This window comes from Balaenoptera musculus, chromosome 5, assembly GCF_009873245.2.
Source record: "Balaenoptera musculus isolate JJ_BM4_2016_0621 chromosome 5, mBalMus1.pri.v3, whole genome shotgun sequence".
NCBI classification, from domain to species: domain Eukaryota; kingdom Metazoa; phylum Chordata; class Mammalia; order Artiodactyla; family Balaenopteridae; genus Balaenoptera; species Balaenoptera musculus.
This window is the reverse complement of record NC_045789.1, coordinates 138,949,086-138,965,441: the sequence shown is the minus strand read 5'-3', so window position 1 is coordinate 138,965,441 and position 16,356 is coordinate 138,949,086. Positions and strand designations below refer to the sequence as shown.

The 16,356-nt window shown below is 47.1% G+C and overlaps 1 protein-coding gene across 7 annotated transcripts in view; it reads left to right on the top strand.

The window, feature by feature from the left end:
* Positions 1–16,356, top strand: part of FAM193A (family with sequence similarity 193 member A) — a 173,028-nt gene that overhangs the window by 68,728 nt on the left and 87,944 nt on the right. For 2 of the 7 annotated variants that reach the window (XM_036853423.1, XM_036853422.1), the window contains exons 2-3: positions 3,601–3,846; positions 6,105–6,115. The exons of 1 other annotated variant lie outside the window; for it this stretch is intronic. In XM_036853423.1, coding sequence (XP_036709318.1) covers positions 3,619–3,846; positions 6,105–6,115 — 239 coding nt within the window. In that variant the 5' untranslated portion in view covers positions 3,601–3,618. Of the gene's footprint in view, positions 1–3,600; positions 3,847–6,104; positions 6,116–16,356 lie in introns of those variants that run through there. 4 more of the 7 variants (XM_036853427.1, XM_036853426.1, XM_036853425.1 and 1 more) reach the window with 2 other exon arrangements.

Below are 16,356 nucleotides of genomic sequence, written 5' to 3'. Positions count from 1 at the left end.
ATCTCAGTTCCCCGACCAGGGATTGAACCCAGGCCCTTGGCAGTGAAAGCACGGAGTCCTAACCACTGCACCACCAGGAAAGTCCTGGCATTTTCTTAAAAGTTAGACAACCCAGTCATTCTATTCCTTGGTATTTATGCAAGAGAAACAGAAACGTGTTCACAGCAAGATTTATACATGAATGTTCATAGCCACTATTATTTGTAATAGCTGAAAACTGGAAATAACCTGAATGCTTCCAAACAGTAGAATGGGTAAGCAAAATAAATAAATAAATAAAAATTAAGGGGGGAAAAAAAAGAATGGATAAGCAAGTTGTGGCTCGCCCACACAATGGACTACCACTCAGGACTCAAAAAGAACAGACTTGTGAATGGGATCATCTCCAGGTAATGATACTCAGTGAAAGAAGCCAGACAGAAGAGAATATGTTGTGTGACGTCATTTATAAACAATTCTAGAAGTTGCCCAGTAATCTGCAGAGACAGAACTCAGTCCAGTGGTGGCCTCTGAAGGGTGGGGGGAAGAGGCAGCGGGGAGAAGGAGGGAGCATAGGGCCTCCTGGAACCTTGGGGGTTAGGACGATGTCTATTATCTTGGTTGTCGCCTGGTTTCACGCGTGTGTTCACGTCCCATACTTTAGATCTTTTCAGCTTATTGTTCCTCAGTTATACTTAGTGCAGCTGTAAAATGTTTTTACGAGAACCAGTGGGACTTATATTTGTCCCTCACGTTTAATCACGGGAGAGTGACCATGTGGCAAGCACTAGTATGTGGTTAGCTCGAGGTTTAGTCAGGCTTTGCTGTTGTGTGAGCGTGTCGCTTGCTTTGTCTGAAAGAGGTTCGCAGAGTAGAGCTTCACCTCCCTGAGAGGACTCGCTTCCTTCTTGAGCATAGTGGTCAAGCATCGAGAAGTTTGACCTCCGTTCAGGACACTGGCTGCACGCCCTCCGTGGATCATCCCGTCTGGCTCTGGCTTTACAGACCCCAAATTGCATATCCAGCTGCACCCCTCCGGTGGCTACCCCAGCGGGTGTCGTGCTCCACGTTGTCTGGGTGGCTGACGCACGCTTTGACCGCACAGCAGCCAAAGCCAACCCTTGCTCCTTCCACGCTGCAGCCTGTCCCCCGTTGCTGGTGGGCCCACTGCCCGGGCGGGGGAGCCCCCGAGTCTGACCGCTCTGCTCCGCCAGGGCCGCCTGCACCTGGAACTGCCTCACGTGTGGTCACCTCCTCAGAGTCCATTGTTCACACAACAGTTTTTCCCCGTAAGATGAAAACTGGGTCACGCAATCCCCTTCTGAGCAATCTTCAGCCCCCCACAGGGCCCGAGCTTCGGCCTCCGGCCTTCATCCTGCCCCGGACAGGCCCGCGTTCGCAGCTGTTCTCCTGCACCAGCGCTCCTCTCCAGGATCTTCACACGGCTGTTTTCCGTTTGTTTTTCCTTAGCACTTGGGTCTCAGCTTAGCTTTGCTCTCATTGAAGCCATGCTCTCCTGCTGGTCCCACTCTGCACCCTTGGAGACTTCATTTCTTCATCCTGGTGGAGGAGCACTTACTGCCATGGGACGTCAGCTGGTTCTGTCTGTGCTTGTCTGGTGTCCCTCTGGGACCAGCAGGACCCAGTCATCTGACCTGTAAGGATGCCTGGCAGGCAGTCGGTTTCAGATACCTATGGCTGGGGTCCGCCTCACCTCGGAGCTGTTCCACACGCGCAGTCCACAGTCTGCGGGCTGTCTGGCCTCTCCTTCTCCCCCGACGTCGGGCTCCTCGGCCGTCCTGTGGGCTCTGCCTTCACAGCGGCTTCACCCCGGTCTCCTGGGCCCCTTCCTTTCTGCCATCGCATCTCTTCTCCACGCACATCCTGTCTCCCCGTTAGGACACGAGTGAGGCCAGGCCACGCCTGGCTCCCTGCTCCCTTTCCCCTCCATCTCTGCCCCGGGGCCTCTGCGCTTGCTTTCAGGTGTCTGTGCGGCTTCCACCAGCCCCGCACTTCAGATGTCTCCTCGAGGAGGCCCGTGATGGCCACAGTGAATGAAGGGTATCGTCCCCGGCCCCAGACACTTTTTCTTGCTATTTCTCTCCTTCTCAGTTACCACTATCTAATGTTCTGTATTTTTTCCTTTGTCTTTGTGTTTGACAAGAATTATCTCCCTAACGGCAGGGATTTTTGTTTTATTCACCACTGTGTCTCCAGTGCCTGGGCCAGTGCCTTGGCACACGGTGGGCTTCCGGTAGACACTGGTGGATGGACGGATGGACAGACAGACGGATGAGTGGATAATGAACGGGGTGCTTGCAAGACAGTTCTGGCTCTTAACATTATGATTTCTGCTCGGGGACCTTTCTAACCTTGGGGCCCATCATCTCCTGCTCTGGGTAAACAAGGCGGCCTAGAGAGGTTTGAAGGCTGTGGCTGTTCTGTCGGTGACAGGTTTCTTGGATTTGCTGGGACAGAGAAAGACAGCTACTTCCATGGGAGATAGTACTCAGTTCTCTCCCCTTGCACCCCAGACGTTCAGATGGCTGCTGAGCTGGGTTTGGTTAAATCCGGGGAACCCTGTGGATGTGACAGGTGTAAGCAGTTTTGATCACTGGTTTATGAAAGCAGGTAAGAATATACGTGCAAGTCTTTTGCGTCTTAGTGGTGCTGTCACTCATTCTTTTTTTAATTTTAATTTTATTTATTTTTGGCTGTGTTGGGTCTTCGTTGCTGTGCGCGGGCTCTCTCTAGTTGCAGTAAGCGGGGGCCACTCCTCATTGCGGTGCGTGGGCTTCTCATTGCAGTGGCTTCTCTTGTTGCAGAGCACGGGCTCCAGGCGCGCAGGCCTCAGTAGTTGCAGCACACGGGCTCAGTAGTTGCGGCACGTGGGCTCTAGGGCATGCGGGCTTCAGTAGTTGTGGCTTGCGGGCTATAGAGCTCAGGCTCAGTAGTTGTGGCATGCACAGGCTCAGTTGCTCCGTGGCATGTGGGATCTTCCTGGACCAGGGATCGAACCCGTGTCCCCTGCATTGGCAGGCGGATTCCTAAGCACTGCGCCACCAGGGAAGTCCCGTTATTCATTCTTTTAATCACTCATTTGTTCATTTATCCATTCAGCCCCCTTGTTTAAGCACCTGATACCTGGTCATTCCAGGCTTTGATAATGGAGCCTGGGGCCCATTTGGGAGCACTTTGTCAGCTGTGGCACCAGTTGTGTACATGCTTATACGTAGTCCAGGTAACAAGCACAGCCAATGGCCTGTGCGAGCCTGGGTACAGGAAGACAGGGAGAGAGCCATGGGCTTAGGGAAGAGCTGGGCTGCTGGCTGGGCAGGGCTGGGGGAGCATCTGGGCAACATTCCAGCCAGAATAGGCTTGGCATGGGTCCTGGTGCACCTTCCCACCTGATGGGTTCACGGTAGGGGCACTCCAGATGGGAGAGAGGCCTGGGGGTCCTGACAGCTCCATCCCACGTGTACTCTGGCTTCCCTGCTCACCTGTTGCCCAGGTGTCCCTCTCTCGAACCTATCTTCAGGATTTTCAGGATGATTTCTCTACGGTGCAGATGACCCTTCTTGGGCTCATGTTTTGAAAACACAAATTTTTTTTCTGTTCCAGACTCCTTTTAATTTTGGCATGAATCATAGAACACCACCCTACCCCGCTGGGGATTACTGTCTTCTGTGCAGAAGCGAGCGGAAAGACTCTTCGTTCTTAGAGAGTGGAGTAAAGACTGCAAGCAAGCTGGCCCTGTCCATGGCGCCCAAGGGCAACAGCGTGCTGCACCTGCCTCTGTGGGTGTGCCCGGACTGCCGGCGCACCGTGGAGAAGGAGGAGCGGCACAGCAGCCTCGACCAGCCGGCGGTGAGTGCCCGGCTCAGAGGAGCTAACTGGGCAGTGAGATGACTCATCTGGGTCTGCTTTCTGGAAGGAGCTCCCTCCTGCGCCATCTCCTCGTCCCTGGCTCCAACAGCTGGGGTCCCCGCCACCTTTCCTGGTGACACCTGTAGTCAGTAGGAAGGGCCCTGCCCTCCTCGGTCAGACAGCTCCGTCAGCAAGCTTGGGGGGCCCGAAGGGTGGGTTTTGGCTTTTTAAGTCTGGTCTCAGGATGTCTTTGGCAGTGTAGTTTGGTGAAAAGCTAGAGGCGTTCGTGTGCTTATTAGTTCTAGACAATTCCATGTGCTGGTAACTCACCTGAAATTCTTTCCCAGATGCAATTCTCAAGTCGGACTCCCCCCACCCACCCTGCCCCCCCCCCTTTTCCCCTTGATTTCATGCCTCAGCTAAATGAGACCTTCTTGAGAACATCAGGATCTTTAGCCCAGACAGTGTCTTCATGGGCCCTGGTTCCGAAAGGGCTTTCAAACCTGCTCTTCGGGTTCTGGAAGGAGTTGGCTTTTGCAGCCATTTGCGGCCCCACATTCTAGGGCTCTTCTGTTCCTTTGATTTCTGCTTGATGATTGTTTTCTGAGCTGTCGTCTTTGTGCTAATGCCACTCTGCATGTGGCCGAAGCCGGCAGCGCCCAGCCGCACATTGCGTTTCCCGGCCCGGGACTGCTCTCCGCGTTGGGCCCCCGCAGTCTGCCGCTCCTTCGCCTGAGCCTCCGCGCCGCCCGCCCCGGAGCCAGCGCTTCTGTTTCGGGGTCTCCTTGAAGGCAGCACCCCAGCTCACGTGCCAGTGTCTATAGCAGTGCTTCAGTAGCTAAAACTCAAAACCTGTTGTTTATCAAAAGGGAAATTTACGTCTCACTCAGCCTCTTCCCACACACCCCTTTTCCTGCTCCGTTCTCCTCCTTAGCACTTCTTTCTAACATATTGTGTATTTTACTTATTCATTTTGTTTGTCTTTTTCCTTCATTGGACTATACACTCCAAGAGGGCAGCTCTTTTTGTGTATTTTCTTACCAAGAACAGTGCTAGCCTGGCCTATTTTAGGTACCCAGAATATTTGAATTGATGAATACATAAACGAATGAACAAAGAAATGGATAAATCTGGAATTAGGGATTAAAAAGATGGCATAGTTGATCTTCAGTTTTTTCACCCTCAGATCTTTGTGCTTTTATCATTTAATTTTACTTTTGTTTTCTTTCTGTGTCCACTTGAAGTATTTGGTCATTTTTTCCATTTTTTAATGGGAGGCTGTTCAGCCTGTGTTCCCTGCTCACTTCCAGTCAGCACCCTGAAGTCTTCCCCCGGCTCACGCATTTTCTCGGCCTCCTAAATTTTACTGTCTTTTCTTCCTGTCTCCAGTCCTGCTCTTGTGTTCTGGCCTGACTGTGCTTTTGGGAGAAGGGTTGCTGTCGCTCATCCTGGTTTTGGAGGCAAGTGAAAATGCCTGTCATTTCCCATAACTAGTCTTGCCATGAGGGGAGTCTCATCTCCTGACTCCCAGTTTGTCCTGGGTAATGGATCGACACACGAGGCTTTCTCTCCTCATCAAAAAAGTGGCCCCAGGGACCACAGAGGTATAATGTTGACCTATGTGTGTAGACTTAAACCTTCTGTTGCTTTTGTACACTTGGCCTCTTTGCTCAAGCTGGTTAAAATTGCTGAACTTTTAAAAATAATGAGATGTAATTTACATCTAGTAAAATTCACTCATTTTAAAGTGTATATAGTTCACTGAATTTTGACAGATTTATACAGTTGTGTAAACACCACTACCACGGTTAAGATACAGAACCCCCAAGTGTTCCCTTGTTCACCTTGGTAGGCAACCCTTTCCCTCCTCCCAACCCCTCGTAATAACCACGGACGTGATTTTTGTCCCCTCGGATTTGCTTTTTCTGGAGTGTCACATAGACTTCTTTAACTTGGTGTCGTGCTTTGAGAGTCGTGCATCAGTAGTTTGTTCCTTTTTATGGCTGAATAAATTGTAGAGATACACCACAGTTTGTTTACCTGTTCGCCGTTGATGGATGTTTCTGTTGTTTCCAGATTTGGACTGTTTTGCATCAAGCTGTTGTGAACGTTCTTGTACATGTCGTTCCATGGACATGCTTTTTACATGTCACTGGAGTGATTTGCTCACGTTTGGTTGAGAGCTTTGCGTTTGTGCTTGTGAAGAGGGTCTGCTCACGGAGGCTCATTAAAGTCTTCTTGTCTTTTATGTCTTTCAGGGCCTCGTAAAGTGAGTTGAGATGTGTTCCTGCCCCTCTTTTCTGGAAGAGTCTGTGTAGTGTTGGTGTTACTTCTTCCTTCAGTGTGGTTGCCCCTTGCTCTTGCTGGGGGCAGTGCCAGGCAGCACGTGCAGAGGCAGGGCGCCTGGTCGGCCAGTCTGATGGGCCCTGGGGCTGCTGTGGCTCTGCACTTGTGGCCCCACAGACTCGTCCCTCTGGCGGCTGCTGCCCCCTGTGCTTGTGCGGGCCGGGGGGTGGGGCTCGGGCGGGGGGGTCTCTCTCCACACTCTGCCCGCGCTGTGTGCCGGCGGCGAGAGCCTCCTGCTGGGTGTTTCCTCGCGTCCCCTGTCCGACCTGAACCTTGGGCAGTCCTGTGCCCGGGCTTCGGGGTGCAGCTTTCCTGGTGATCCTGCCCCTGCTGCGTGGCAGCCAAACCCTGCCTGCATCTGTAGGGGCCTCGGGGTGTGGCCTGTGCTTGTGTCCGTGTGGGTCCTGGGCCTGTCTCCTGGGGGGCTCGGTCCCCTCTTCTCGGTGGATCAGCCTGGGCCTCGGGTGGAGGCCGCCCACCACCCCAGCAGTGAAGGCTTCTGCTTGCTCCCAGAGAAGGGCCCGGCCCGGCAAGTCCTACTGGCCACACCCAGCCTTTAAGAACTTGTCACACGCTGAGCTGTGTCCTCCGACCCACTCATGGCTGCCCGCCTTCCTCACCTTGTCCCCAGATGGCCCGTCACACTTGTCGAGTTCAGCTGGTCCTTTGTGCTCTCCGGTGGGCCCAGAGTTACGAGTTTGTGTGTCGTCCCGCTGTCTCTGATCATCAGGGTAAGGGCTCTGAGCACGGACAGTGGACCTGGAGCTGAATTGCTCTCCTGCAGATACGCATTCTGTTACCGGAAGTCGTGGTGGGGCACTGCTGTTTCTCCCTGCTCTGTGCCTCCCAGCTCCACATTGTCCGTTTCTCCAGAGACCTCTTCTTCTGTGCCTAGACCTTGTCCTGCCCCTACACCTAAGAGGACTTCGGTTCACACATCCAACTGGATCCTGTCTTTCTAGGTCACTTGCCTGAGTGTCCTCCGTTGCCATAGTTCTTGGACCTCCTCTGTCCCTTTCCCACCGTCAGGTCCCTCTGACCTCACTGTCATTTCTCTCTTGGAAAGCCACCTAACTCGTTTGCCTGGGGCCTGGTTCAGTGCTGCCTCTGCCTGGCAGAACGTGACTGGAGAAAAGCACCGCTGGGGTACTGCTTCCCGACTGCGAGGTGCCAGGTCGTGGAAGGGCGTCCAGCGTGTCGCCCTGGCTTTGTTACTGCACCCCCAGATGCAGAGATGGAGCACACCCTTCCTTCTCCTCTCTTCCCAAACACCCCCCACCCACTTTGCCCTGCTTGGCTGGTCTCCCACCCCTGTGGCCAAGGGAAGTCGCCTCCCAGGTGCCCACCCCTCTCCGTCCTCTCCAGGGCCTTGTTGCTTTTGCTGTTCTTTCCCTCTTTGCTCCTGTCTGGCTCATGCCCAGCAGAGTGCAGATGCTCTAGAGTCGTCTGCCTCTGGCCTTGCCCCCCTCCTGCTGTCACTGTCTCCTCCTGCTCCCTTCACAGACAGGCATGTCTCTGGGTAACTTAAACTTTTGGTTCAGTTTCTTTAAGTGATAAGAGGTTTTCCATTTCTATTCGAGTTAGTTGTGGTAAATTATATTCTTAGAAATTGTCACTTTTTGGTATGAAGTTGTGTGTGGGTGGTCTGTTTTCAATTCCTACCATACCTGTAGATACAGCTCTTTTTATTCCTCATATTTGTGCTTTTTCTTTCTCTTTTTTTAACCAGTCTTTCTAGAAGTGTGTTGATTTTGTCTTTTCAAAGAACTTTTTTTTAATTTTTAAAATCTCTCTTTCACTTTGTCTATTTCATTAATTACTTGTTGTGTGTGTGTGTGTGTGTGTGTGTGTGTGTGTGTGTGCACGCGGCAGTATTTGATTGGTTAACGCTGTGCTGCCTCTGATAGAAGTTCCGGGGCACAGAGTCCATCCCTCTACCTTGTCTCCTCACCATCCTCTCTGTCTTCCCAGAGGCTCGCTTGTGGGCAGATTCTTGTTTATCCCTCCACAGATGTTCTGTTCTGTTCTGTTCCGTGTGCTGAAAGGTAGTGATGGCAAGCACCACAGGGTCCCGAATTACAGACAGACGCTGTCAGTAAGTTGAGACATGTGGTTCTCCCAGTTTCTTGTTCTTGGGAGCAGGGTACAGATGCCGTGACAAGGTGGGGTGCGTGTCAGTGTGGGGGGCTCTCCATTTTCTAGGCCTCTTCTCAGGGCTGCTGACAAGTGTCTGGGGAGCCTTGAGCTTGGTGCCAGCTGCTTTGGGAGCTGCATTCCTGTGCTTGTCTCACCCCAGAGACCTGGCGGGAACCTGGCCTTGCTCAGCCCACCTACTGGGGGGAGGATGGGAGACAGCCCAGTGCCACTCACCGATTGCCAGGCGACCTTCACCACGCAGCCCTGCTGAGGCCACCACAAGTCTCCTTTCTTCTTCTTTCTCTGTGACCACTCTTCTGTCTCTCTACATGCAGTTCTTCTCATCAGTTTTTCTTCCTCTGCCCTGATGTGTGCTGGAAACCTCTAATTACTGCTCTAGATTTTGAATTGCTAGTTGTATTGGCTCAATTTTAAGTGTTATCCAATTTTGATTATTTCTGTTTTTAACCGTAAATTGTTTTGAAGTATCTGTAAATATCCAAACATATATCTCTCAGATCACCTTTAATCATATTGACTTTTAATTTAATGCTGTTACAGTTGGAGATCATGGCATGTATTACAGTGACTCCTTATCAGTCAGTTATACTAATATGTGGTTAGGTTTTTCTAAAAGTTCCATGTGTGCTTGAAAGTGTTTTCTCAGCGTTTAGATAGAGGACTCTGTGTACTCCCATTAGATCAACCCCTCGTTAATTGTGTTCTTAGATCCTTTTGTGTTCTTAACTAATTTTGTTGTGCTTAATCTGTTGATTTCTGAGTAAGGTCAGTTAACACCTCCCACTGTGCGTGTGTATTTGTCCTTTTTTCTTGTAAATGTTTCCATTTTTGCTCTCTAGGTTTTAAGGCTGTGCTGGGTGAATACAGGTTGAATGATTAAATCTCAGTACATTGTTCCTTTGGTTGTGGTGGCCCCTCCTCAGGGCTTTTTGTTTACTGTTTGTGCAGGTAGATGAGCTCTCTCCCTCCCTTCCTTCCTCTCCTTTTGTAGCCTCTTGTTCTCATTTGCCCTGTGTTGCATCTTGTAAGTGTCCTTGTGCAGTCAGCATAGAAGTATACTCAATTTGGTCTCCTTTGAGAAGCTACTTTTTTTTTTATTGAGGTAAAGTTGATACACAGTAAGTTTCAGGTGTACAACATAGTGACTCACGATTCCTAAAGTTTATACTCCGTTTATAGTTAGTATAAAATATTGGCTATATTCCCTGTGCTATACAATATATCCTTATATCCTTGTTGCTTATCTGTTTTATACATAGTAGTTTGTGTCTTTTAAATCCCTTCCCCTACCTTGCCCCTCCCCCTTCCCTCTCCTCACTGACAACTACTAGTTTGTTCTCTATATGTGAGTCTGTGTCTCTGTTTTGTTATATTCAGTAGTTTTATTTTTCAGTTCCACGTGTAAGTGACAGCATGCAGTATTTGTCTTTCTCTGACTTATTTCACTCAGCATAATGCCCTCCAAGTCCATCCGTGTTGTTGCAAATGCAAAATTTCTTTTTTTTAAATGGCTGAGTAGTATTCCATTATATACATGTATATCTATATACCGTGTGCTCTTTATCCAGTATCTGTCGGTGGACACTTAGGTTGCTTCCTTGTCTTGGCTATTGTAAATAGTGCTACTATAAACATTGGGGTGCATGTGTCTTTTCAAATCAGTGTTTTCATTTTCTTCAGCTGTCTACCCAGGAGTGGAATTGCTGGATTGTATGGTAGTTCTATTTTTTGTTTTTTGAGGAACCTCCACATTGTTTCCCACAGAGATTGCACCAGTTTGCATTCCCACCAACAGTGCACAAGGATTCCCTTTTCTCCACATCCTCACCAGTGGTTGTTATTTGTGGCCTTTTTGAGAATAGCCATTCTTACAGGTGTGACGTGATATCTCATTGTGGTTTTGATTTGCATTTGAGAAGCTACTTCCTCTTCTTCTTTTTTTAAATTTAAATTATTTATTTATTTATTTGGCTGCGCTGCATCTTCGTTGCCACGTGTGGTGTCTAGTTGCGGCACGCAAGAAGCTACTTCTTAATGGTGAAATTAATCCTTGTCACTTCCTGTGATTGCTGATCTGTTTGGTTTTATCTCTGCTACAGTGCAGGTCACAAGTCAAGCACTGCCCTTCACCTAGATCCCCTCTTTGTCCCTCCCCCCACCCCCCACCTCTCCACAGAGTTTGCAGTCTTTCCAGCTCCTCTTTCTTAGTTACAGCACCCACAGCTCCATCCCTAAACAGTGTTGTCCTGTTTTTCTGGTGTTCTGAAGTTTATATAGGTATCATGCAGTATGCATTATTTTGTGTCTGATTTATTTTGTTCAGCATTATGTTTGAGATTCATAAATGTTGTAGTATTTTCATTTTCATTACTATATACTATTCACCTTTGTGAACTTATACTACATTTTGGTTGTTTTCCAAATTTTGCTATTACGAATGATGCTCTTGGAGCACACGTTCACACATTCTGTTGTATATATGTGTAGGAAAGGAATTGCTGAGTCATGGGGTTAAGATTAATAGCATATTTTTAAATGAAAACTATTTTCCAAAACAAAAATAGTAAGTAGAATAGCACTGTTTTGCATATCTTCTTAATGTTTGGTTAATAGAAGACAGCTGGATTCTCATACCTACTTCTGTGTCCTACTTCTTTGTGATAGGTTGTTTTGATTGAAGTTATATGAAGAACATATTTTAATAGCTTTTTCAGATAACTGAGGATATTCTTTGATACCACACCAAACCATGACAGATAATAGTTTCCTAATGGTTAGCTGTAATGTAGAATCTGAAATGATATCAAAGAATTTCTCCTACACTGTTAAATTGAAATCCATTGTCTATCTTGCACTCTCAATGAACCTCTTACCCACACATGATTTTGCAACACCACACGTTGGTCATTTGTAAAATAGCAGTTTACTGAGTAAGGGAGGTCTTTGAGATAGTGACACCTTTCATTATTCAGGTTGTTTTTTTTTTAAAGTCACATTTGTCACTGTCACCACCGATCTCATCAGAGAGGTCTCTAAATGTGGATAAGCGTTCAAGTCCACAGTGATGGATACAAGTTTTCCAAACTTCCAATTTTTGCTTGAAAGCTCAGATTTTATGATTGGCCACAAGTAGCATCAGCTGTTTTCCTTGAAGGGACAGGCTTATTTCACTCATTTTTGAGAAGATGTCCGACAGTGTCCAAGTCTGAATAAGCATGGATTGGTCTGTCAGGCATTCTTTCAAGTAAAATTGGTGTTTCATGGACAGGGTGCCTCATTCAGCTCGCAGCACGCAGTGCTTTCCTCTGGAACGTTGCAGAAATGCTTTATGCAGACTTCCCGTTTCATCACGTTGAATATTCAAAAGCCATGTGCTTAAAGGTTGAGATTTAATACAATTAATGATTTTGCAACATCTAGGACACTCTTAAGTGGCACTGGCCTTTTTTTAACTGAGCACATGGTGGTGAAGAACACAGTGGCTACTAAGTCTACTTTGCTGTGTATATTGTCGTAATTACTGTAGCTCTGTAACAAATGTATTCAGAGAGAAAGCCCTCTTACCTTGTACTCATCAAAAATGTCTTGGTTATTCTTGGTTCCTTACATTTCTGTATAAATGATAATTATCTTATCAATTTCACCCCCCCCCCAAAAAAAACCCCTGTTGAGATTTGACTAGGATTGCACTGACTATAAGTCAGTAGGAGAAGAACTAACTTCTTTCTAATATTGAGTTTTCTAATCCCATAAGTATGGGGTCTTTCTCCATTTATAAGTGTTTCATATTTTTCTGTATTATGCCATTACACCTTTTATTTATTTGTTTATTTGGCTACACCGGGTCTTAGTTGCCACCTGCAGGATCTTCTTTGCGGCATGTGGGATCTAGTTCCCTGACCAGGGATCGAACCCAGGCCCCCTGCATTGGGAGCACGGAGTCCCAGCTACTGGACCATCAGGGAGGTCCCCCATTGCACCTTTTTAAAAAAGCATTTACCCGTAGGTACTTTTATTTATACTATTTATTTATTTATTTATTTAAAATTTATTTATTATTTTATATTTATTTTTGGCTGCGTTGGGTCTTCATTGCTGTGTGCGGGCTTTCTCTAGCTGCAGTGAGCGGGGGCAACTCTTCGTTGCAGTGCGTGGGCTTCTCATTGCGGTGGCTTCTCTTGTTGCAGAGCACAAGCTCTAGGCAGACTTCAGTAGTTGTGGCACGTGGGCCCAGTAGTTGTGCCTCGTGGGCTCAGTAGTTGTGCCTCGTGGACTCTAGAGCGTAGGCTCAATAGTTGTGGGGCACGGGCTTAGTTGCTCCGCGGCATGTGGGATCTTCCCGGACCAGGGCTCGAACCCATGTCTCCTGCATTGGCAGGCGGATTCTTAACCACTGTGCCACCAGGGAAGTCCCTTATTTATACTATTTAAATGATATCTTTTAATTTTTCTTCCTCTAACTTTATTGGTGTAGATGTAGTTGACTTCTCTTTTTAAGTTGTTAATGGGACATTGCTAGACACCCCCCATCTGAATATACGTTAAGCAGGTCTTTTGACTTTACTTCTGTCAAGTGGAATCCCAAATTTTTTTCAAGATCTGCAATTTTAGGTTACAGGCTGTTTGTCTCAGATGTCCTTTGCTGGTCATTCATGCAACAGTCATTAAAACAGGCAGCTTTTGGTACCTACTGTATAGCACAGGGAACTATATTCAATATCTTGTAATAACCTATAACGGAAAAGAATCTGAAGAGGAATGTGTGTGTGTTTGTGTGTGTGTGTGTGTAACTGAATCACTTTGCTGTACACCTGAAACTAACATAACATTGTAAATCAACTATATACTTCAATTTAAAAAACAAACAAACAGATGGCTTTTACTCCTCTTCTCAACATTGGTCCCTGGCACGACACCCAAGTCAGTGGGTGGAGGGAGCAGTGGAGTCCTGAGGAGGCGTTCTAGAGAACACCTGACAGTGGAGGTGGAGATGACTGAGCAGCAGAGGGTGAGAAGTAGAACGAAAAGCCAGAGAGGGTGACAAGCAGAAGGTCGTCGTCGTTGGGTCTGGGGTTAGATTTTTTTACCCTACCTGAAGGTAATAAGCTGGCTTGTTCCTCTTTCATGGGTGCTGGCAGAAGACTCGAGACTCCTGAGTCAGAGACAGAGGACTTTGTTACTCGGCACAGCAGAAACATCCCGAACGCACGCGAACATTTGGGTTCTCCTCACCCCCTCCCCTCCCCAAGGGCTGCATCAGTGCAGGGGGTGCAGTGGGTTTGTGTCACAGCTCAGGAGCACTGGCTGGGGGGGGGTGGGGTGCGGACGGGGATCTGGCCCTTTTATTGTAAGCAGTAAGCAAGCCTGCCGTTTGTCTCAAGGTCCTCAGCTGCATAAGCAGCCCTGAGAAGGGGCCCGTGGGGAGTGGGCAGGGGAGACAGAGCCCTGTAGCCTTGGTACATCCAGCAGGACAAGGAGCAGCCTGGGAGACCCCTGGAGGACGCTCTCCCAGCAGTCCTGACAGACACTGAAAACGTTAGCTGAGAGAAGACACCGAGTGTTGGTGTGGCAACAGAGAAGTTGTGTCTGACCTTTGATAGGCCTGTGTCCAGTTGGAGCACAGGCCCGGCTGAACTGTGTGGAGAATAGCTCAGTGGAGAGGGAGCTGAGAAAGTCCAGTTAGGGGGCTGGTCTTTCAGATGCTTGACTGTGAGGGGAGGAGAGGACAGACCCAGCTGGAGGAGGGGCTTGGAAATGTTGAAGTAATGAAGAAAAGAGCTGGTAGTGGGGAGAGGTTTTTCCTCCCATTTAAATTTTATTTTTTTAATATGTGATATTTGACATATATATGAATATATGTCTACAGTGTACATGTTATGAGGGATGATAAAATGAACACCAGTCAGCATTAAAAATCAGGCCATCCCTAACACCTGTGTGCCTGTGTGCTCTTCCCTTCTCCATCTTTGTTCCTCCCCTTCCAAGGTAAACGCTGTCCTTTTGTATTGATCATTCCCTTATTTTCTTAAACCCTTAAAAAAAAAGTTATTGCCTATATGTGTATCTCTAAACAATAAATTATTTATTTCTGTTTGTTTTTGACCTTTATGAAAGTGGTGTGTGCTTATGCTGTCTTCTCTGTTTATAAGATTCCTCATGCTGTCTGGATAGCTGCAGTTTGTTCATTTTCACTAATATAATTCATTCATTCTTCACACAATACAATTCACATATAATCCAATATGTTGCTATACTGTAATTTATTCATCAATAATTTTGTTGAATAGTGGAGAAAAGACAGTCTTTTCAATAAATTGGTTTGAGTTAATTGGATATTCACATGTGAAAGAAGGAAACTTGACCCATATCTTAGACCACTCAAAAACATTAACTCAAAATGGATTACAGACTTATATGTAAGACCTGAAATCATGAAACTCCTAGGAATAAAGCCCCTTGACATGGGTCTTAGTAATGACTTTTTGGATTTGACACCTAAAGCACAAGCAACAAAATAAAAAAATAAACAACTGGGACTACGTCAAATGAAAAAGCTTCTGACAGCAAAAGAAGCCATCAACAAAGTGAAAAAGAAAATCTACAGAATGGGAAAAAATATTTGCAAACCATGTATCTGATAAGGGGATAATATCCAAAATATTTCAAGAGCTCTATACAACTCAACAGCAAAACAACAAATAAGCCAGGTAAAAAATGGGCAAAGGACCCGTAGACATTTCTCTAAATAATATATATAAAAGGCCAACAGGTACCTGAAAAGATGCTCAACATCACTAGTCATTAGGAAAATGCAAATCAGAACCACAGTGAAATATCATCTCAGGCCTCTTAGAAGGGCCGTATCATCAGCAAGACAGGAGATGACAAATACTGGCATGAATGTGGAGAAAAGCAACCCTTGTGCCCTGTTGGTGGGATTGTAAAATGGTGGAGCCACGGTGGAGAACAGTATGGAGGATCCTCAAAAAGTTAGAATTATCATATGCATCAGCAGTTCACTTCTGGGAATATATACAAAGGAAATGAAATACTAACTTGACAAGGTACCTGCACCACCATGTTCATAACAGCATTATGTACAATAGCCAAGACATGGAAACAATCTAAGTATTCATTGTTGGATGAATGGTTAAAGAAGATGTGGGGGGTGTGTGTGTGTTTGTATACACACACATATATAAAAACAATGGAATGTTATTTGGCCATAACAAATGAGGAAGCCTTCCCATTAGGACAACATGGATAGACATGGACTTTGAAGGCATTATGCTTAGTGAAGTAAGTCAGACAGAAAAAGGCAAATACTATATGATCTCACTTACATGTGAAATCTAAAAACACAAAAAACAAACCCAGGGCTTCCCTGGTGACGCAGTGGTTGAGAATCTGCCTGCCAATGCAGGGGACACGGGTTCGAGCCCTGGTCTGGGAAGATCCCACATGCCGTGGAACAGCTGGGCCCGTGAGCCACAACTACTGAGCCTGTGCTCTAGAGCCTGTGCTGCGCAACAAGAGAGGCCGCGATAGTGAGAGGCCCGCGCACCGCGATGAAGAGTGGCCCCCACTCGCCAAAACTAGAGAAAGCCCTCGCACAGAAACGAAGACCCAACACAGCCAAAAATAAATTAATAAATTAATAAATTAAAAAAAAACAAACCCAAAGCCAGACTTGGAGAAAAAGAAATCGGACTTGTGGTTACTAAAGGCAGAGGGTGACAGAATGGGGAATTGAAGAAGGTGGTCAACAGGTGCAAACTTCCAGTTACAAGATAAGCATGTCCCCGGGATGTGATGTACAACATGGTGACTGTAGCCGATGGTGCTGTATGACGCATAGGAAGGTTGCTGAGAGAGAGAATGCTACGAGCTCTCATCACAAGGAAGAAGGTTGTCCTGTATCTGTATGAGATGATGGGTGTTAGCTGAACCCATTGTGGTAATCATTTCACAATATAGGTAAATCAAACCATCATGCTGTATGCCTTA